The sequence below is a fragment of the Rhipicephalus microplus genome, chromosome 8 (assembly GCF_043290135.1).
Source record: "Rhipicephalus microplus isolate Deutch F79 chromosome 8, USDA_Rmic, whole genome shotgun sequence".
NCBI classification, from domain to species: Eukaryota; Metazoa; Arthropoda; class Arachnida; order Ixodida; family Ixodidae; genus Rhipicephalus; species Rhipicephalus microplus.
Window position 1 is genome coordinate 49,532,346 of NC_134707.1, and position 22,926 is coordinate 49,555,271.

The 22,926-nt window shown below is 49.4% G+C and overlaps 2 protein-coding genes and 1 long non-coding RNA gene across 4 annotated transcripts in view; 2 read left to right on the top strand and 1 right to left on the bottom strand.

Moving 5' to 3' along the window:
* Positions 1-22,926, top strand: part of jing (AE binding protein 2 jing) — a 182,599-nt gene that overhangs the window by 81,212 nt on the left and 78,461 nt on the right. The gene's annotated exons all lie outside the window — the stretch shown is intronic.
* Positions 767-3,181, top strand: LOC142769010 (uncharacterized). Its single transcript, XR_012885599.1, has 2 exons — positions 767-2,433; positions 2,632-3,181. It is a non-coding gene; the product is annotated as an uncharacterized LOC142769010 (long non-coding RNA).
* Tsp (Thrombospondin) lies at positions 2,761-21,022 on the bottom strand. The gene is made up of 10 exons (XM_075871759.1): positions 19,709-21,022; positions 19,078-19,428; positions 18,130-18,392; positions 15,881-16,118; positions 15,107-15,316; positions 10,729-10,950; positions 8,135-8,323; positions 6,193-6,499; positions 3,632-3,870; positions 2,761-3,214 (listed from the first exon to the last, which is right to left on the bottom strand). The coding sequence occupies exons 1-10, from the start codon at positions 20,585-20,587 to the stop codon at positions 2,849-2,851; spliced, it is 3,264 nt and encodes a 1,087-aa protein (XP_075727874.1). The 5' UTR covers positions 20,588-21,022; the 3' UTR covers positions 2,761-2,848.

Here is a 22,926-nt window from a genome sequence, read left to right on the forward strand (position 1 = left end):
GTCCCCGGGTTGAGTTTGGTAGATTGCGAGAACGCCCCCGCGTCGTCCGTGTGCTGCCTCGGTCTTGTAACATTAACAGAGGTCCAATAGGTTTTGGATCACGTTTAATGAGGCTTTTTGTCTCTCCGAAAGCCTGATAAGCCATATCGAAACGGACTGTCAACACTCAGTCAAATACACCGCACGGAATAGGCACCCTTGCCCTGGTTGCTATGTGCTGCGCAGAGATGGCTAATTGCTTCTAAACTGCATATAAAATACGTGAGGTTGCCCGAAAGTAGCATTATTTTACTGTTACTTTTGAAAGGAATGTACTTTCTCGGAATGTACCAAAAGTTCACGAATGATGCACTACTCATGTAAATTTTACGTGGCGATCTCGGAGATAGCTCACTTTAGAGCTTCGGCCCGCAGATCAACCTGTCTTTGCTATTTCTCGTGTACCCGGGGCTATGGAACATTGCGCTGCGTGGGCGTAACAGCCCAAAGGAGCACTTTGTTGAAAATTACTTTTCATGGCATTTTTTGGCCGATTTTTGCGCTCTAATGAAAGCGGACATACCGTGCTTTGGCGAAAGACAATTGGAAAAGTAACAAGTACTTTTTCAGAGTACTTTTTAGAAGTGATTTATTAAAAACTAGCATGATACAAAATCACTGATTTAGAGTATTCATTACCGAAGAAGCAATTTAGTTTCTTTAATTTCGTTACTAAATAAGGGATCGCTGCCAAGTCTGCACTGCGTGAAAAATCGTATACACGTGACCTTCATACGACGAAGTCTCCTGTATTAGGAAGCGTTTTCAAGGCTCCCGGCACTTTTTATGTACAAGGTTGTTTGGCTGGTACTGCAGTCGCCTTCACCTTTAAATTGCGTGTACCAAAAGACAACAACAACAAAAAAAAAACGACACCAAAGCTCGTAGTGGAGCATTCCTTTCACGTCCGGCTTCGCCTTGGCTCTTACTGGCTTCTTACGCGCTGCGGGGTGGTCTTTCCTTCCCCCCCCAAAACTCCTTCGCATGCCTGTCCGCGGCTTTCGCGTCTCCTACGCTGCACTTTATGTGAACACCCGTCCCTCACCTTCCTGCAACATCTTGACGGATGCCTGGGTCTTTTCACTCTCTTGCATATTTAAAGGTCGGTCGTGGCCGTCCTTCTTTCTCGGCTGTCACACTCCTTACCCACTGGTTCCTTCTACCTTCTATCTTTATATTATCAGTCACTGCCGTTCCCGTCTACTTTGCCGGTTTGTTCACCCTGTGTTTACTCTTTTGTTTATCTTTGTGTGTCGCTGTGTTCTTTTCGCATGCCACTTCCCGAGCTGTTTTCCAGCCGATGAAGCCCCCCAGTTCTTGATGCTCTTTTTTGAGCTACCGTTCGGTTGCACGCTTCGAAGGTATCGTGTCTCGTTAAAGCGCATCTTCTTGACGGACGTTTACTCCCTTTTGAGCTCCACATTATTTCACTTCTTCTTTCCCTTAGCTTTTTGGCGTCTTTATATAGCGTCGCCCTCTCGAAAAAGAGCACACGCGAATATGTATACATATTGCGTACGTCTCTCTGAATCAAGCTCTGGTGAAGCCTTGTCGTTACATTGTTGCGGATACGCTGCTTGCTCCTGCATCTTTTTGTCAGGTGACATCGCGTCGGTCTCGCTGCCGTTGCCGTGTTCTTTATTGGTGACTTCGTTGCACACGTAGAGAGTGGTAGAGGTATCCTTGGCTGGCATCCAAGGTTGTAGCAGCGCAGCGAGGTGCTCGCGCTATTCGGCGAGTCGGGCCGTTTAACTCTCGCAGTTGACCCGACTAGGTATGTGTGTTCGCGGTAAGGTGAATCGACTATGACTCTGCGACGTTGAACTGGCTTCGCTCGAAAGAAACAGGATGCTGCCGAATCGCCCCTTTCGGAGAATGCGAGCTGCGTCGTCCATAAGAGGTTCCGCTTTGAGTATTGGGTTTTGTGCTAAAGAGCTCAGAAAAATCGCTTTGGGCTGGTGAAGTGTTTCTTGGCCAGTAAATGTGGTCGTGGGTTCGGCTTCCTTTCGAGCCTGGTTTCATTCTGAGAACTCCAAGAATCGCTATTGCTGCCGTCTACATTCAAGAAGTGCTGAAGAGGAGACACACTCGAAGCTTTCAAATGTGACATGGGTTTCAGTAGTTTGGCTATTCCACAGCTTCAAAGAAATTATTAATCAGAGTTCATTTGTGTGCAAGATGGAAAGCGGAGTGCTTAGGAGTTTCTTCATTCTGTCAATCAGCCTGGTAATCTCATAAACCGCCATGTCAAATGAAAAATTGTCAGACTTCATTCCTTTGATGAAGATAACCTGTCTGAATTTAGGTTGTGTGCGAAGGAAAGAGCCGTCAAAGTTTGCTCAGTCAAAAAGTTGATGAAATGAGAATTATACCGTGTTACAAGGCAAAGCGGCAGTAGTTTCTTCATTCTGCCAATCAGCCTGGTAATCTCATAAACTGCCATGTAAAATGAGAAATCGTCAGACTTCATTCATGTGATGAAGATAACCTGCCTGGATTTAGGTTGTGTGCGAAGGAAAGAGGTGTCACAGTTTGCTCAGTCAAAAAGTAGATGAAATGAGAATTATACCGTGTTACAAGGCAAAGCGGCAGGACCTCGGCGATTCGAGGTTGTTCTTAAGTTTCAGGAACGAACGATTGGTGAACACCGAACTAAGTCGTAACGAAATTCCGCGTGATATGACCGATCGAGTATGTGTATGAGCACAAGAAGCTGTCGACTTGGAAGAAAACGTCGTCCTTTATTATTGCTTCTTCGACGCGCACCGCACGAATCCTTCGATCCATCGGCAATTGCCGGCTTTAAGGCTTAGTCGACGAAGTTGTCGCTGTAGACGACCGGTCCCAGAGGCACCTGGGAGGGTGTTACGTTGTCGCGCCGCGCCTTCCTCCTCAGTTCTGGCGGCAGGTCTCTGTAGGCGGCGTCCGGCAGGGCCTCGTTGCATCGGTAGACCAGGTCCGACCAGATGATGGCCTCCTGCGAGAAGCAGAACACTCCGAGGCGTCCTCCCCTGAGCGCCGAGTCGTAAATATTTCCGGAGTCGGCGACCATCTGGTCGCTCTCGAATATTCTCAGCCGGATGAGGCCCAGCTCGGGGCGGTGCAGAAGAAGCCAGCGGTACGCCACCCTCTCTTTCCAGCCCACGTTGCGGGGGTCGCGCCACAGGAGGCGAACCTGGGTGGTTAAAAGGGGAGAGGGAAAATCCCCGACCCCCATAAATGGGGTTTCAAGCTTTATTATGGTCGTAAGAATAATAAAAAAAAGTGTTGTCCCTCTGTCTGATCTGGACATCCTAAAAAGACTTCATGATTCGTGTTCATTGTCTTGGGGTTCATGAGCGTACACTTGAATCCAAGCACACTGAGATCTTGCATTTTGCCTTGGCCTTATCGAAAGCCGTGTCCTCGATCTCATCAGGGGAACACGTGCGCCGCCAGGCGACAAGAAGGCATGAAAAATTTAGAAGTTTGATAATTCAGGCACCGGCTGGTGTCGCTTCTTCTCACTAGGAGATAGCGCTCATGTCTAGAAGGTCAAAGTGCAAACACCCACTGTTGTTGCAAAGGAGTGCCGTGAATCGATAAGTTATACCTGTCCCGGCGTGTGTCCGGTGTGCCACAGCGCGTTCCTGAGCGTCTCCCCGGGTCCGGTGTCCGAGTGGATGAGCTTGAGCTGTATGCCCGGCTCGGCCACTGCCCGGAAGGGCGTGGCCTGCCAGTACGTCTGGCTGCTCTTCTTCCACATCACGGCGTAGAAGTGGCCGTTGTCCTGGTAACCAAACACGAAGCCCACGTAGTCGTCGTCTACCTCGGTGTCGACGAAGAACGTGCCTATACGGGAGGAAAGACATTGAGTCTCGCTTTTAGAAGCGTAAGCGTTTCAACCGCGGAGCTGTTTCAAAGCTACAGGTTTGTCTCTGAGGGGTTAGCAGAAAAATTGTTCGTTGGTATGCGTAATATTATGCGGGCATGTGCCAAGCAGCTCCCAGCACAGCATAGCCGCGCAAGGGGGTTACGTGAGGTATGTGAGTGGGAGGAGGTATGAAAGAAGGAAAGAGGGCGATGTAGAAAGAAACAAATAAATTAGCAGATTGAAGAAAAGGTAGCAAACGAAAGAGTGAAGAAAGAAGAAGACAAAGATAGGTGAAGTAAAAGCTGGATCTGCGTTCTCCAAGTGGAAGCGCTTGGTTGCGAGCTGCGATATTTTACTTCAAGATCCCTTAATCTTGTGTTGACGTAAAGGGAAACTTGTGTGTCCCTCCACCCCTCATCCGTCACCTGATACAAATCGCTGTAAAAAATGCAAATGTATTAAGTAATCTCACTCTTTTTTTTTTTTCCTTCTTGGCAATGACGAGTTTCAGATCCGCTCTGAGATTACGCTCTCAGATTATGAATTCCCTACTTACTGGGCTATACAACTACGCTTTCTATTTATTTTCTGTCTATTTATTTATTTCTTTATGTTAACTTAGTGCACCCTTCAGAGCATATCGCAGGAGTGAAGCAGCAAATACGTAAATGGCCAAATACCAAATCCATTGAACAAAAGTATCAGCAGTTAGTAACGTACAAAACGAATTCAGCGAGTAATTAAGATAATGGCAAATTAAAGCAGGCCATACTTCAATAGCGTGGACGAAAAAAGAAAAGAAGTCTTTATGCGCACGATGAGGGAATGGACGCCTGACGCCTATAGCTTTGATGATGGTTGTGGACTCTGGTTTAGCGGGTGTGGTGTGACACACACACACACACACACACACACACACACACACACACACACACACACACACACACACACACACACACACACACACACACACACACACACACACACCGTAGACCACACCGTAGACCAGTCAACACACACACACACACACACACACACACACACACACACACACACACACACACACACACACACACACACACACACAAGAATCCAAAAGAACAGCTGTATTGATGTTTTGATAAAGCACTTCGTCATGGTGGAGTTTTGCAAGTCCTCTCGAAGACATTCGAAGGGGAAGCAATATGTTGTACACATTGGCAAAATTCCGATTTTTCGGAAATGTATAGTGCCACTGATTTTTCGGCTTGTGTTAGACTTGTAAATCTCTCAGGGTAGATAAAGTTATACAGTTTACGTGTATCAGCAATCAGTCGCACGCACATAACCGATCTCGTCCGCAGCGCGCACACATCTGGCACTGCTCGCGCCCATGCACGTGTGGCGAGCTTCAGACTCCGCGGCAGCTGTGGCCTCGCCTAGCCACTCGAATGACGAGAGGTTTCTCAAGTGTGGGGGCCCCTTTCAAAGCACGACGCGCGATTTCGGTGGCTGGAAATCGCCGAGCTCGCGAAGCGAACAGATCACGGCGTACACAGGCGCGAACACCTGTGTTTACGCAGAGATAGAGAGGATAGCAAACTAAACTGAGAAGCTAAGCGATGAAACCTGTCGCAGTAGCCTTAAGTGGCGCCAAGCAGTCTCTCACTCTCTCGTCTCCTCCCCCCGATCTTCTGTAGAAGTTGGGGATGCAGTCGTTTCGTCGAGTGACGAAATGACTTGCGAAAGTATAATGTAAGTTTGGAATTTTTTCAAGCGCTTGTTTCTCTGTGAGAGAACACCAAATGAATCCAAGAATAACGTTCCGCGGAGAAAGCACAGGGAACATTAATTGTCGTCTTTAACTGTTGTAGTAATCGTGACGGCCAGCAAACGGACCTAGAGTGAATGAAGAACACCCGTTACATTGGTGGAGTTTGAATTCGCACCATTCTGAGGCGGTGGGTTTGGATAGCAACACTCCCGCATATCTGGGATGCTCCACAGAGGCTTCTGTGGTTACTAGACCTCCAGCTTAACCGGGACGTTCTGTGGCAGCTGAGATCAAAATATTTCATAGACGTCCCTCATTCTGCAACACTCTTGCTTAGCCGAGACGCTGCGCTTAAGCTTCCGCGGTCACTAAACGCGCCGTTTAACTAGGACGCCAAGTGATAGCGAAATGCAGAATCCTTTAAACATCACTTGGTCAGTAATAGGTGTTTGTACTCATCAAGGTCATTGTGAAACAAACCACAACTCATATCGTGGCGTCCCCCCAGGCCATGCCACACTCTAACAAGCTTTGGCGATGGTCTCACCTTCGAAGTCGACGCCGCCAAAGTGCTGGAACCCTACGGCCAGTCCCGGGTCCGAGTTCATGGTCTGCACTATCTCTGCGCCCTTGTTGTAGACGACCCAATGCGGGTCGATCTGCGAGTCGCCCTCCGGGTCGAGCACCACCGTCTGGTAGGCACGGAAGTCCGTTGCGTAGACGCGCCGGTTGTCGGGACACACGTCCAGGGCGTCTGGCACCGAGTCGCCGTCGAAGTCCTCGCGGCAGGCGTCTCCGACCCCGGTACGGTTGGTGTCCCGCTGGTCCGGGTTCGAGACCAGCGCGCAATTGTCCTGGTGGGTCGCGAGAGGAAGACGAGGCAGTCTGTTTTTAATGTTACCCGCTATACGTGAAACTTACACGCGTCTGTACCGTGAGCGTGGCGCATCAACGTGAAACGTGATTTGCACAGAGAATGGCAAACATATTGGAAATGAGTGCAAAGGCGAAGTGTGGGCGCTTCGCATTTCAACACAACGAATCTCTGTCTGTCCCGCTATTGACTGGGTTTCCTTCTTATGGCAATTCTGTCATACATGGTGTCAAAGCAACTAATTGTGTTGCTCTATAAGGACACGCGATCGTAATGTACGCGTGCATGCACTGTATACGTTAAACGACACACACACACTTCAATGCGAAGTGTGTGTTCGTGCTCCGGGTAAATGCGTAGGGGAAGTGCTCGACGCTTCAGCATTATGATTTTCGCGCCTAATGTTTACTGTGACATTACTGTAACATTTGTCCCGCAAGAAAACAAGTACCAAATATTACGCCTTATTAACGACGCCAAGCATGCATGAAGTGACAAACAGACGCGGTTCGCTTCCTTTTCCGCTTGTGAAATAATTCCGTGTTGATATTTCCTGTGTTTTTTTTTTTCGCTTGCGTGCTTCTTGTATACTTTGCGCGCACACACGCCTATACACGCGCGCGAGCTGTGTGGTTCGCGTCGCAGGTGACTTATTCATGGAACTCTTTCACACTATAAGTACAAGTTACCAACTTTCCCGGATTTTGCGGGACTGTCCCGGCCTATCACGTACAGTCGCAAGCCCCGCGTCGTCCTTTGTCGGGACAGCTACCTGTCTCGCATTTGTCCCGGAGCGTCCAGTTGTAAATTGCTACAAGCCTGAAAGACAGGCTTGTGTGAACGCCTCTGACATGCGGTAGAGTTCTACACGCTGCAGTGAAATTACTGTCAGTCTCTCCCTCACCCTTTTTTCTTTTCCCTCTCTTCCCTCTTTCTCGTCTTTCTTGTCCCCTTCCCTAATCCCCCAGTGTAGGGTAGCCAACCGGATGTCTTTCTGGTTAACCTCCCTGCCTTCTCCCTTTTGTTGCTTCCTCCTTCCTTCAATATGATCCAACGCACTCTACGGAACATGGAAGTTTTCTCAAATCGTACGCGAAAAATAGTGTTGTGGTGTCTAGTTGTGGATACAAGAGGCTATAGAGCCACTTTCGCTGAACTTTCGCGTGAAGTGCGACAACTTTAATACGAGTACGTTATCCGGCAAGAGCAAGTGCTGCAAGCAACACTTAGCCATCTGAAGTACTTCAATAGGCTTTAACTATAAAGAAACAACGTATTTGTCTGGAAGATATCACAGTAATGGAAACTGATGTTGATGGCTAGTTGCGTTAGCGTGCGGACCTCTCTTCTCCCCACTTCCTTTATTAAATTCGGTAACCCTAACTACAAGTGGAGTAACACACATACACCCCGCGTGTCTGTGTAGTTGGTTATTCCTTGTCCGTTTTACCGCCGGCTATGTCGTGGCAACACGGTTGTTCTGTGTGGATCGAATAAAGGGACATCCACTGTGAAGAGGATGATGCGAGGACTGTGAAGAGACAACTGCAGTGATTGAATCGTAATTTTCGTCTACTCAAGCGTCTGGGCAGCCTTCAAAACGACAGTCACTTGCCTGACTGTCCGCCACACCGTCGTTGTCCTTGTCGAAGTCGCAGGCGTCCCCTTCTCCGTCCGAGTCGGTGTCCAGCTGGTCCGCGTTCGGGTCGTCGGGACAGTTGTCCCGGTTGTCCTGGACGCCGTCCCTGTCACGGTCGATGTTGTCGTCGCAGGCGTCGCCTGTCAGGTCTCGATCTGTGTCCACCTGCGGAGTTTGGTTAGCCTATAGGAGTGTCCCTGTCAAAACTGCAATGTCATGATAGGGGTAGATATATGGAAGCACGCCGCGAGGTTTCGCTCGTACATGAAAAGAGTGCCATGGAATCTCCACATTGTAAGTAAATTTAGCGTACCGGGGATATCCCTTGGATAACCCTTACGTTCGCACACGCTCCCACTCAAGAAACACGTTAACACACGCAGCACTCAATACCAACTGTTCTTTGTGTGTGACCGACCATCCTACATACGTACATGATGTCGTGCAAAAACCATGATCATCAATGGTGCGCCTGTGTAAAGATTTAACAAGCGATGCAAGAACCAGCCGCCATACAATACGGACGAGTTACCAGCTAGCCCAACAACAAGTTTCAATAAGCCTCAGACTCTGTTTATGACGAAAAGTTGGTGCCGCTTGGGCAGGCGGATATGCCATTGTTGGAAGGTATCTTGTAGCCGTATTATCGCGTCAACTTTCAATGCTTAGCGTATGAAAAAAATCGCAAACAGTGGCAGCGAGCCGCAGCTGACGTTTCGACAAGCGGACTTGTCTTCTTCAAGGCTGCATTCGAATTCTTTCGCCCTTGCGGGCGCATGTCCAAATGTTGTCTCCAGCACGGCCCCAGTTCACGAATTTTTTTTGACAAGATTCTTTATTTACCTTGTCCTTTTGTTTTAATACCTAGCTTAGTCACAGCGTGCAGCGCCGCCGCAATACAGTGGTTGGGATACGGTGACGAGACGTCGTATTGCTCTACTAAGCCTGAATTGACACGTGATGAATGACAAGACTATAATCGACAAATGTAAGTCCGCCTACTGAAATCTTTATCATCTTTCTTGAAAGATCATATGCCCGTTTACGCAAACCTTTAAACGGGTACTGACACCATTTTTCGAAGGCGAGTAAACTCTCCGATCCACATCTCTTGTAAACGGAGATGGCTCTTAGCGAGTGTGGAGCTCAGCAAATGTTCATAAGATATTGCATTTTTATATTAAAATCAAATTTTTTTCCATCGCGCATATACCGACATCGGCACTAGCTTGACGTTAGGCTTTAATGCTCAATCTGGTGACTTCATACAGTAGTATGGTCGGTTGTTAGGATGTCAGTTGAAAAACAATTTCTAATTGGCCGCTCGTGCGTCACTCAAACATTCAAAATGACCGCTGTTGCTTCATCAATGGGGTCACGGTGCGGATTGGTTGTGGATACGTCACGACAAGTTATGCGGGCGCGTAACGAGAAGTTCACACCGTGTTGTGACGTCAGGGTACAGTAGGAATATAAAGTAGCTTTTAAAAACATATTGTAATTACTTCTTCATGGTGAGCTCACAGCGGTACATTTTCTAAGCTCTCGAGTGCTTTACTTTTCATTTAACGCAAGAAAATGACAGCTAAACGAATTTTCGTCACTGTACCCCATCACCCATCTGTCGGAGTTAAACTCTTGATAGCTATTGGTGGCAAGCAATCGTTGCCTCTGAGTAGAACTGTACACGTGGTCTAACTGCTTATCCGAAGGCCCCGTCGCGGTGGTTTAGTGGCTAAGGTACTCGGCTGCAGTACCCGCAGGTCGCGGGATCCAATCCCGGCTGCGGCGGCTACATTTTCGATGAAGGCGAAAGTGCTGTAGGCCCGTGTGCTCTGACTTGGGTGCACGTTAAAGAACTCGTGCTGTTGGAAAATTTCCGGAGCCCTCCACTACGGCGGCTCTCATAATCACATGGAGGTTTTGGGACGTTAAACTTCACGTATCTATCGTGATTATTGGAGGCATGGTTAAAGGGGCTACAACTCGGTCACCCAGCTATACTTCGTTTTCAGCAGAGACTGCAAGTAGAGGGTCTATTACGCCTATGCAGATGTGGAAATTGTGCTGTAGAAGAATATTTGAGTGCAAAAAGAAGTCATAGAAATTGCCGGCCCTAAACTCTGCCCACCGCCGGTGAACGCCAGTGGCGCGTGTGACGTCATGAGCTGGAAGGAGTGGAGCCGTCGTCCTCAAAGGAAGTTGCAGCCGCTGCAAATCGTTCAGTTTCAGTGGCAAGCTCTCTCGATTTCACGTGCAGCTCAGCGCAGAACAATATCGTTTGCTGGAATGCAGACGCTCGTACAGCTAGCTAGTCGCTTGTTACGTCACTTCTCGCGAGTGCACCAGTGTAGCCCGACTCTCAGGCAGCCCGCGTGCTCATAAAAATATGCAATTATAAATTAGTTGCTCGACGCTAAAAATTTAGCCCGCTTGTTTGTGAACACGCTAGGGTTAACCCGTTTAGCACAGATTATAAGATCGAAAATTCTGTGTCATGGCCCGATAAATGTTTTCTGCTCTGCATTGGTGGCCGAGTGCCAGTTCGCGCCTTCTCCATCATGACCCACCTGGTCGTAGTTGGACACCCTGGGACAGTTGTCGCAGGCGTCTCCGAGGCCGTCTCCGTCCGTGTCGGCCTGGTCCCTGTTGCGCACCGTGGGACAGTTGTCCCTCTCGTTGGGCACACCGTCGTTGTCGGCGTCTTCGTCGCAGCTGTCGCCGCGCCCGTCGCTGTCCGAGTCCGTCTGGTCTGGGTTCGACACCAGGGGGCAGTTGTCGCACGCGTCGCCCTGTGCGTAGCAGAATAAAAGCCTTGTGAAGTTGACTGAGACAGGTCTATCTCAGTCAACTTCACATATCTATCTATCTATCTATCTATCTATCTATCTATCTATCTATCTATCTATCTATCTATCTATCTATCTATCTATCTATCTATCTATCTATCTATCTATCTATCTATCTATCTGTCTGTCTGTCTGTCTGTCTGTCTGTCTGTCTGTCTGTCTGTCTGTCTGTCTGTCTGTCTGTCTGTCTGTCTGTCTGTCTGTCTGTCTGTCTGTCTGTCTATCTATCTAATGTATGTATGAATGCATGTATGTATGTATGTCTTAGCATATTTAAATCTTGTGTCACCAGCTCTAAGGCACCGCCGCGGTGGTCTAGTAGCTAAGGTACTCGGCTGCTGACACGCAGGTCGCGGGATCGAATCCCGGCTGTGGCGGCTGCATCTCCGACGGAGGCGGAAATGCTGTAGGCCTGTGTGCTCAGTTTTGCGTGCACGTTAAAGAACCCCAGGTGGTCGAAATTTCCGAAGCCCTCCACTACGGCGTCTCTCATAATCATGTGGTGGTTTGGGACGTTAAACCCCACATATCAATCAATCAACCGGTAGACCTAAGACGCAACACACGGGTTTCGCTACATGTTAACGTGCTATCTTTGCTGCGATGCCACGGCATGTAATCCTAAATTCCACGTTTCTTTATAAACACCTATTCAACAATCCTAAATGCATTTGTTGGGGTTGTTATGGTTGTGGTCGGCACTTTCGAAAGTATTGCCTGTGCGCCAACGCGCAAACTTCATATCATTAGCATTTCCGTTGTCTTGTAAGATGGAAAAGGCAGAAAATATGCGCACAACTGCTCTCGTATTTACAATCTCGGGATTATCATAGTTGTCGGTAACTCGTTCTGCAAACTCTGTGGTGTTCTCGTATGTGCACTGTATGCCTTAGTCTGTTTTGATTTTTCTTTGCTTTTAGGGGCCAAGCCCTTAAAATCGTGGGTCGGTTCATGTATGTCGTGACCGGTTCGTATCGACCTAGTTGTATGACTCACTCAGCAGGTGACGCTACTGTGAATGACAGACAATAGGACGGACGGACGGACAGACAAACGGACAGACGGACGGACGGACGGACGGACGGACAGACAGACAGACAGACAGACAGACGGACAGACAGACAGATAGGCTGATAGACAGACAGACAGATAGGCTGTTAGACAGATAGGCTGATAGACAGATGGATGGATGGACAGACACACACATGAACGGACAACCAGATGGCCGACGGACGAACGGACAGAAGCACGGAAGAACGGATGGACGCTTCGCTCCACTCATCGTGATTCGCTCCGTGGATACGCCGTGATTGTTTTCGTTTAATTTTTCTGTCCGACGTAAATATTGAACGCTTTGCAGCTTGCCTTTCTATACCTAGCTTTGGACAACGTCTGAGTACATTTTGGTATGACTTTTCTTGAGCCATGCAGACGCTGATAGCTCACTCACTCACTCACTCATTTGCTTACTGACTCAATCAATCAGTTAATCAAGTAAGCTGTAACGAAGATTAACGACTTTAATGGGTCGTCAGGTCCAGGGCATTCTAGTGGGTCCTAGTGGGTCCTTCAGTCCCGTCATATAAATGTCCTAACAAATATGTTTTTCAATCAATGAATCAATCAATAAAAGATAGCGATGTTGAAAGCTGGCGGGAAAGGATTATTTTCCGGTCGTTCAAGCGGCGTCGTCATCGTTTTCCAGTCCGACTGAGTTCAGGGCTGATGGCGCGCTCACCCTCATGTTTCTTCACTTACTGGAAGTGCGCCAGGGTCGACCGTTTTTTTTTTTCCTGCTCTCTCTCTCTCTCACGCGAGAATCTCGTTTCCGTGTCGAGGAGTCGCGTGAGCCGGCGAGCGTGCCCCTACATTAATTGAGTTGGCAGCAGCGGTCGCGATCTCAGCGCCCTCCTCTCCACTCGGCCGAATCTTCGTGACGCACACCATCGATCCTTCTGTACGCCCCTACGGGGCCTCCTAACGTGCGGCCAGCCGCGATGGTATTGCTAATTAGGCAAGTTGGTAATCCTTCGCGGGAAAGTTGACAGCGATAACGGCACTGTACGGTGAAGTATAGATAAGAAAATCGAGCACGTTTTTCTTCTTTCACTGTTCTTTTGTCGCTAGCGCTGCTCACTATAGCCAGATGAAGAAAACCGCTGTACATGGCTTACATGAAAGCCTTTCCATGTGTTTTTCCGCCGGCTAAAAAAATCTGCAGGAGATGGATGTAAGGGCAGTGCTTACACCACAGGGCAAAGTATGTATTTGGGCGAGTTCGTTCGTCTTCAACGAATTGTGACGGCATGGGAGCCTCACGAAAATAATTCTTCGGGCCAGTCATGCCTCTGCTACTCATGAACATGACCACACTTTAAAAAAAATGAAATACGGGGAGAAGACACTCATACGTGAGTCAGGCTCATAGTGAAAGGTCGGAGAGCAGCTTGTTTAATTCTCCCGACGTATAACAAACATGTCACTGCGGTACGTACAGTCCTGGTCATAGGTTCGCATGCCACACTTCCATAGAAATACATGGGATGGTGGCCTGGGGCCTTATGACCGCACCTGTACATCAGTTCTTCAACGTGCACTTTACACTGAAATTCATATATACCGCATATGAAAGTGTGGCCGGCTGTGTATCGTAAAAAAGCTCACGCGCGCGTTGAAAGAAAGTCCTCCGGACGCTTCGCGCGCTACGATTGCACCCGCGGGAGTGCTCTTCCGGGCGGTGTGCGCGCGGGGCTCGCACGTCGTCCTCTTCCTGGTTTCGGGCGTGGGACCGATCGATATTTGACGCCGTTGGTGCAAACACCGAGGCGCCGTTTTCTCTGTCTCCCACTGTTTACTTCCTTCGCTGTACAGCCGGGTGAACCAATCACTCGCCGCGGTTCTACTGGCGTCGTAATATTTGTTTTGTTTTTTCAATTTATAGTAACGCGCAGTCTTATAACACATCGACAGGGGAAGAGCGCGAAAGACGAGTGTGCAAGGGATGCAAAAACAACGGGAGCGCTTGTGTTATCTCGTCTTCTCTGTGCGTGTACGTAAAACAATGAGGGATTGTTCTGTGTTACTTTGCCAATAGGCCGGCAAGGAAAAACTGCTGAAGAAAGAAAAATGAAGAACACTGAACAAGCAAAAATGCATAAACAATAAAATAATTTGGGGCTTCCGCGAAGGAATCTTGTTCACGATGACAGCAAACGGCGTATCATGTTCTTATTGGGGCACGTAAGAGTAAACATATGTTTCTCATATTAGTACACTTATATCCCACAATTTAAAAGTCACCTCGTTTCCCGCTATGACCCTGGTAAGTGCAATAAATGCGCAGAAAGAGGAGGAGGAAGAAAGTTTAAGCGGAAAGACAGGGAGGTTAGCCAGTTCTTAGACCGGCTGGCTACCCTGTGCTGGGGAAAAGGGTGAGGGGAATGAAAGATGTTAAAAATAAATAAATTTGGATGATGCCGCTGCCTCCTGCCTCGAAATTCGCGCATGAAAAGTTGACGTAATGGATTTCTACCGCACCAGAAAGCTCCCACGATAAAGTTCTTATAATCGGTAAAAAGCAAGTACGTTGTCTTCTGAGGGGGCCATAGACTTAACATTCCGTGTTTCTGGAAATTTCTTTGAGCGATTGCTGCCAAAATACGAAAAATTGGCTTTGAATTTCGTAACGTGACGCGCGGATATATCGGTGTGAAATCTTGCAATGAAACCCGGACCTTGATTTTTTCCTTTCTTATAAAGCATATGACGGTGACATTAACGACACTAGACTTCTCAAAGTGCGATTTATGAATCTAGATCGGTGCAATGTTTCACTCCAGTGTCTTTTTTTTTTCACATCAGTGTCCTTTTTAAGCGCACCTTAGTACGCTTAAAAAGAACGGACTGATGGTCGAGCTTTAAGTCATCTTGGTATGCTTGCGCGGAAATGAACGGCATCTTCTGGGTCCTTCCTTTTACATTATCGTTCTTTGCCGAATCACCGTTCCGAAATTTCAGGTACGTAGCGTTATGTGTTGCAGGAATTGATCATTCCCATTAGGCTGATGAAAGGGACAGCTGAAATTCTGCCTAGTCTCGCCTTGTAGTCGGGTCCGTCCGGGTCGGTATCCTCCTGCCCCGGGTTCGCTGACAGAGGGCAGTTGTCCGGATTGTTCGGCACGCCGTCGTTGTCGGCGTCCGAGTCGCAGGCGTCGCCCTGGCCGTCCGCGTCGGCGTCTTCCTGGCCCGAGTTCGGGGTGCCCGGACAGTTGTCCGGCCGGCATCTTGCCTGTCGGCATGGCAGCGCCACCTGCAAAACACCGTTGTGCAACTGCATTAGTGTGCTGTGTTAAAACATTTGCATCTGTACAGTGAGGTGTTTGTGTCTGAATGTCTCTGCACAACTAGATGACTCATATAACGAAGATCTGCCGTGCCCCTGCCGTGGCCAAACGTTCAAGGTATTTTTGCACTACGGCCTGAAAGACTGCCGTGGCCAAACGTTCAAGGTCTTTTTGCACTACGGCCTCAAAGACTGCCGTGGCCAAACGTTCAAGGTCTTTTTGCACTACGGCCTCAAAGACTGCCGTGGCCAAACGTTCAAGGTCTTTTTGCACTACGGCCTCTCAAAGACTGCCGTGGCCAAACGTTCAAGGTCTTCTTGCACTACTGCCTGAAAGACTGCCGAGGCCAAACGTTCAAAATCTTTTTGCACTATGGCCTGAAAGACCGCCGTGGCCAAACGTTCAAGGTCTTCTTGCACTACGGCCTGAAAGACTACCGTGGCCAAACGTTCAAGGTCTTTTTGCAATACGGCCTGAAAGACTCCTGTGACACCAGCAGGTATCCTGTTGAGTAAGCTCGTAGCGCTCACCTCGGGCCATCCGTCCAGGTCGCGGTCGGGGCCACAGTGACGTCCGTTTCCGGCCCAGCCGACGCGACAGCGGCAGCCGTACTCCCGATCCTCTTCCTCCGGGTGTCGATGCCCCGCGCGTGGCGGCACGCAGTCGGCGTTCGCGTCGCACAGCGTCCCGTCCGGACAGGTACCCGGTCGCGGATGGCAGCCGGTCGTCTGGTTGCCCAGGAATCCCGGCAGGCACTCTCCGCAAACCCTGCGCCCGAGAAATGTTCATGCACACCAGCACTTTTACAATGGGTGTGTCCGTACAGGTACTCATTTTGTATGCAGTTGTTACCTGCAGGCATGCCGACGGCAAGACCGTCGTTACTGCACTCTAGACGGTGACGTAGCCGCGGTTGCTTTGTGGCACCATCAGGAAATATTATTCCACTCCACAGAGTCGCTTTTCTATGTACAAGAAAGCAAATTCAAGATTCAGGGGAAGAAAGCACCCTTGCTGTTATTCTCGATTTGTTACCGCATTACTGTTTAAAAAAAAACGATGTTGCACAACCTGCACAACCGTGTTTTTATACCGCATGGCGAGCTAAAGCAGTGAATATAAATGAGAGGAGATTGACGCCTATAAAGGCAGAGAAAGCGACAGACAATTGTGAGGTAACGGAAAAACTTGAGCGATCAAAATGTAGTAATACATGGCCACATTCGTGCAGCTGTTTTAGTCGATCACTGCAGTCACTTCCCTCTGTGCCACTCCGGTCTCATATTTTTTTTTCCCAGTTCCTGCTTCAAGTTTTTCAGTTTACGTGCCGAGGAAATCGGGAAATGTAGTCAACAAAATGAAAACAGGAAACACAGGTGACAACCTCGAGTAGGCTTACAAAAGAATTCGATATTTTCGTAATTCAACCTCAATCAATTGATGCCGTCATAGCTCTGCATAGTTGTTCAGAATGAATAAGCATGACCTAAATGTCGAAATATTATAGCGTACACCCACCAAAACAAGTTTAAGGTCCCCGAAGTTTTTTTTCGTGAATGCTTCATTCCTGCCCTTTTTCCTTAGAACATAGCCTTGAACCAAACGTTCCGGCATGTTGTAGTTTCGCGACCGATAGTTTCCCGCCGGAGCAGAAGCTTACGGCATATACACTCTGCGACAGCTTATCTTCACATTGGAGCGACGGCTACGTAGGCAGGGCATCCGCGCGTCACCGGGCAAGTAGCAGCTTGTGGCTGATTTCGGTTTTGCTCATTCTGATTGTTAATTTGTGGTTGCGGCTGCATTTCCGATGGAGGCGGAAATGTTGTAGGCCCGTGTGCTCAGATTTGAGTGCACGTTAAAGAACCCCAGGTGGTCGAAATATCCGGAGCCCTCCACTTCGGCGTCTCTCATAATCATACGTTGGTTTTGGGACGTTAAAACGTACAAATTAATCAATCAGTCAATTGTTAATTTGTTTGGGAAAGTGTACACGAAAATTTCAATGGGTGGTGGACACCTCGATGGTTCAGCGTATACATTGTGTCCTATAACGAGTAAATTTTTCTTAGAGAATTAAACAGCGTTTTTGCGGCAGCAAACTGGGCCATTAAGTGGTTTACTTTAGAGAACGGGTGTGCCGAAGAGGTGGTTGCTGGGCAAAGGAAAGAAACGAAGGCATTCTTGGTTAGGGAAAAACTGTATTTTGCCTACGACATTTAACAGCTACGACATTCAACAGCACAAGTGAGCAGCTACTCACTTGTGCAGGTTTAGGGAGCTGTTGGACTTTCATCGTTAATAAAGCAGCATTTATTTCAGCAAGTCAAAACGAGAAGTTATCGGCAATCTTAAGTATTATTTTTTCTTGCCGCGATAGCAGTCATGCGCTTCGTTTCTATAGCTTCCACATGTGGAATCTATAGATAAAGCAGCGTGGTCGAAAAATAGGTGCCGCGAGGTGTAGAACAGCACGTATACGCACTTCTTGTGAAGCCCACGCCCCGTAAACTCTTCTCGCCGGGTGTAAAACAACAACCAGAGTGTAAGCTTAAGCGGCACGAGTCTGAAGCAAATAAAAGCATAAATTCATATGTATCCAGCTACCGGACGCGTTACGGCCACTTAATAGATTCGAGGTGGGCGGCAACCACTTACGACAGGTGAAGCCGCGATTCTCGGCCGGGTGCATGCGCAGTTCGCACCCGGGATTACGGCATACGCAAAGTAATTTACGCGTAGCGTAATAGCGGGCAGACTATAACGCCTCCAGTATTACCTCGATCCCTGCGTGTTGATGCAGCGCGAGTTCGGCACGCATCCTCCGTTTCGTCCGTCGGCGCACTCGTCCACGTCTCGGCACTGCTGCGGGGAGCCCCGGGCGAACGCAAGGCCGACGCCCCGGTGGTCGCCGTCGCCCTCGAAGCCTCGAGGGCAGGGACCGCACCGGAAGCCCGGGTACTCGTTCACGCACGCCACGCCTTGGAAGCACGGTTCAGCCGCGTCGCACTCGTCCAGGTCCTCGCAGTGGGTGCCGTTGCCCTGCGGGCGCGTGCAAATTTGGGTAGTCAATGAGGGAGGGGTGGTACTCGAGGCTTCCCTCCCTGTTTCTCCTCGTCAGGCCCACGGGAAGGCTACAATGCTCAAAACCACCGCGAAACAACCATAGAAGGTCCGAAACACTATAAACTACAGAAATCATAAATAATTATTTTTCAATCATTTAGATAACACGCGAAAGGTGCTTCTGAAGCACCCGGCTTGAACCCGCGCGGAACAATAGAGGGTGCTACCGCCTCAGCAAGAGCGCAGTTGCCGATACGATGGAAAGCGCGAGTTTCCCCAAGGCAGTCCCTGGGTGGCCCGTGCTACTCACTTGTGCAGGTTTAGGGAGCTGCATTAGGTGCACAATGCTGAGCTAAACAAAGACATACACAGGTACTACGTTAGCGTTACACTGTTCACTGATTTAGCGGTTGATTAGAGCAGAATTAGCGCTATACTAATTGCTGGATTCGGAGTTGTTTTGTTGTTACAACTTGGGGCGGTTCATGTGCACCGCGCATATAAAATTGCGGCGTGAAGTTTTTTATTTTTATTTTTAAATGCGCTGCGCAGCTGAACCACCCCTTTTCAGTGAAAAAAAAATGTCGCCCTTCTCAGTATAAACGAACTAGCTTACAAAAAAACCACTTGATCTGTCCATAAAGACGTCGGGACCACGTACGTGGAATCCCTCGGGACACGGTCCGCAGTGGTACCCTCCTCCGGGAGCGTTCCGGCACGTGACCCCCGGGAAGCAGGGCTTCTCGTGCGCGCACCTGTCGTTCGGCTGGCAGCGGATGCCATCGCCCGTGTAGCCCGACGGACAAGGCCCGCACCGGTAGTCACCGTGCGACGTGTCCACGCACCGCACCCCCGGGAAGCAGGGCCGACTCGCGCAGGTCGCGGGCGCCGCGCCCACGTTGATGATTAGGTCATGGTCGGCCGATTGCCGCTGGCACAGGTGGCAGTGGGACAACGTCTCGGTCAGCATCAGCAAGGCTCGTGTCTGGACCTCGATGGCTTTCTTGGACTCCTGCGAGATGGGTTGGGTTTTGGTATAGAAAGGGAAAGAGAGAGTAGTCCCTTATAGGTAGATAGATCACTGACAAAGTTATGTACATTCAGGCGCATCAAATATTAATACGATATTTCTTATGCTTGATGTGCCTGGAGTTCTGCTAACGTGCAGAAATGCAGCGGCCGGGCCAGGAATTGAATTCATGACCCTGAGATCAACAGCGCAACATCTCACTTGTTTGTCTACCATAATGCGGGATCAAAGCTCAACGAGAATTATGAAATTTCGAGCTTACGCCTAGCATGTCGATGAAATCGACGAGGGCCCTGGTCGCCAGCCGACCTATGTCTCCGCGAAAGTGGGTGTCATCAGGCACTTCGCCACCAACGTGGTCGCTTCCTTCTGACGTCATCGACATTCGGCCGCTGGTACTTCCGCCGCCGCTGCTGCTTCTGCCGGAAACAGTGACCGAAGGCGTGGTCAGGGCCTCCCGTCTTTTGCAGGACGGGGACGCCCTGCGGAGCACGTTGTGCATCGTTACGTTATGCAGAGTGTTCACCTTTATCCTCTTATCCCGATAGACTCTGAGACCTGTGGACTGGCGAGCCATCTCTCGCAGGGGCAGTGATAGTGACAGCTGTTCTTGAACCTGGCAGTCTAGGAAGACGTGGACGTCTGTGTTGCTCATCAAGCCCCGCGTTCCTTCGGCCGTCGAGAACAGGAGGATGACCTCGCGCGGCACGCCGGCGACGTCCACTGCCGACGAAGTCGGCCACGACGTGTCGTTGACGACGCCGCCTCTGTGGCCGACCTCGGTGGACCTTAGCCGCAGTCTCTGCTGGGCGCCCTCTAGCGCCAGTCGCAAACCGTGCGTGGTGTCTCCTGTGAACTGCAGCTCCAGTAATGCCTGTTCCTGGCTAAACCTGGGCCGGAGCGGGGTGTCTCGGAGCGTTACGGCAAGTCCAGACGAGGACACCGTTGTGGAGGACAGAGTCTCCCACATGGTCGACGAGAGGTCGAGGTCGTGCGTGAGGTACGATCTGGCCTCGGCAGGACCGACCGCTTCCCGACCGTTTCCGTCCGTGCTTGCAAACAATGACGACAACACCAAGAGGGCCGCTAGGCTTGCCGTTCGTATAGTCGGCCTCAGTGCGTCGTCGTGATCCGTTGTCATGACCAAATGAACTGTCCTTGGATGACCGGGCTCGTCAGTACGACTTACAAGCACCGCAAGTCACCGCGATGGTCCTATGGTCCTTCAACTGCTGGCGTCGGTAGGAAGTGGTCTTTCACTTTGGTCTTAGTGTGGCTGATGCAGGCATTGGAGGTCCAGATCTGTAGTGTTGGAATTTCGCGGAACAAGAGGCCGTCTTTCAGCACTAATGCGATGAAACAAGCGTCGATGTGGAGTCAAGCCTTGCGTACGCAACCAGGTTCAGTGCCACGGGCACGGTTCTTACAGTCGGGGTTATCCAAGGGCGGTTTCGTTGCCGTGGTGCGGTAGCGATGTCGGCACTACGGAGTCGCCTGAACGACTGGGAACTCATCTCCGGGCTCTCCTTTTGGTTCGAGTCTTTTTTTTTTTTCGTAATTCTCACTCCTCTTCGACGCCGCAATGTGGAGGCCATCGCGTAGCGAGGGAGAGTGGCTGCTCTTGAAGGAAGGGGACCTTCTGGCTCTGATTGGCTGTGATGACGCTGGCGTCGACGTTTTAGAAGAGAGGCGACGGTCGACGGCCACATCTGGAGTCGCTCCTGTTGCCGATGAACGAGGCGAAGAACCCTCGGTGGGCTCTTTTTCTGCACTGTTAGCGATGTTCGGGGTTTGTGTGTCGCAAGCGCGCCGCTGGCTCGTGCTTTCACTCCTAGTTGTGGCCTTGCCCTCGTCTCTATTTTTTTTTTCGTGCCTTATCCTCCGAGAGGGTGACAGGGGAGGCTATACATCGTTTTCTGTGAATACGGCAGCGATATGCGCGAGGTCTTGGCAACGTCTGTTTATTCATAGCTCATGCTTTCACTGCCGGTGTTATCGAGTTATGTGCAAGTTAAACTAGCACTTTGCGGTCGGAATGAATGTGCGGGCGTTATGTCATGGAGTCCGCAGTACAGCGCACTCAGTCACGAAACGCTGCAAGCTGCATGGAAGATCTCTGTTGGTGGAGACGGAGAGTACTTAGCCTTTGTCATTTTGCAATGAAATGGGCCCGAATATAAGGGACGGGGCGTAGATGACTGCACATTTGCTGTCCTAAAAACCTTTAGTGAGCGTTCTGTCTCGTAGGAGCTTCTTCGCGAGTTCTGGCCCAGTTTTATTTGTGTTTTACTTGAAAATTTGAGCTTATAAGCACAAGAACAAAAAATTAGGAAAGTGTGGACTAGCGACAAATATTTAAATATGCTACTACACAAACTCATCAAACTACCTGTATTGTCTGTCTCTGCCCACTAGCTTCGTAAAGGCTACGTTTGGCCCGACGATAAGCAGAGAGGGATAGGGATTTTAAATGTTAAAAGAGAAAAAAAAAAACGATGAGTGCCTGCTAGAGGGAATATGCCTTGAAGAGCGGCATGGCTTCGTCTTCGTAGATCAGGGTTACCTTGACATGTTCTTGACCTCCGTGTTATCACCCTTCTGAAGCCCCGTACCACAACCCCTTCTACAAACTGACGGGGCCTTCCACAGTCAAGGCCTGGAAGGAACGTCTCGTCTCCGTCTTCTATCTATCTATCTATCTATCTATCTATCTATCTATCTATCTATCTATCTATCTATCTATCTATCTATCTATCTATCTATCTATCTATCTATCTATCTATCTGTCTGTCTGTCTCTCTCCTTCTCTCTCTCTCCCTCTCTATCTCTGCGTGTGTGTGTGTGCGTGCGTGCGCGTGCGTGCGTGCGCATTTACACGTGTATATACGTAAAAGACAATTATGATGGAGATGTTTTGCAGACTCCAGGTACGTTCTTGCCTTTTTTGGTTAATTTAGTAATTGAAATGCCCAAAAATTCATATAAGCAATTCTTGGCCAATCCCCCTTAGTGGGTATGAGCCATGGTTGAGGCATAATCATCCTCTGCACAGCTGATAACCAACACGCTGTTTTGCTGTCACAAGCTGCTTGCATCTTCTGTTCGCGCTTCACCGTGACAGAATGCAGCCAAGGACAGACGCTACTGTCTGCAGCCCTTCGGAAAGCATGTCTTGGCGTCTTCGAGAGAAAAAGAGACGCAATATAGCCCTGCAACGCCGTTTCGCCAACTTCGGGTAAGCGTCGCTTCGTTGAGCTCGTTTGCGGATGGCCATTTCAAATCATATTTCAACATTTCGCATCACTAATGTAATCGAGCCAATTGAGCGCCCAGTTATAGTTCGTCTGTGTCGCACCTATCTCGACCATACCACAGATATACCATAACCATAACTGAACTCGGGAAGAATCGATAGACAAAATTCGTTATGCTCGTGTCTTTGTGCGTCCATGGACGCAGCCTTTATTTCTCGGATGTGAC

Excerpts from the sequence above, each read along its gene's own strand:
- Tsp (XM_075871759.1), bottom strand. The coding sequence starts at position 20,587 with ATGACAACGGATCACGACGACGCACTGAGGCCGACTATACGAACGGCA. Across the intron at positions 16,119-18,129 it reads ATCAACACGCAGGGATCGAG|GGTTTGCGGAGAGTGCCTGC; the intron begins GTAATACTGGAG and ends TCTCGGGCGCAG. Across the intron at positions 10,951-15,106 it reads CGGACGGACCCGACTACAAG|GGCGACGCGTGCGACAACTG; the intron begins GCGAGACTAGGC and ends TGCTACGCACAG.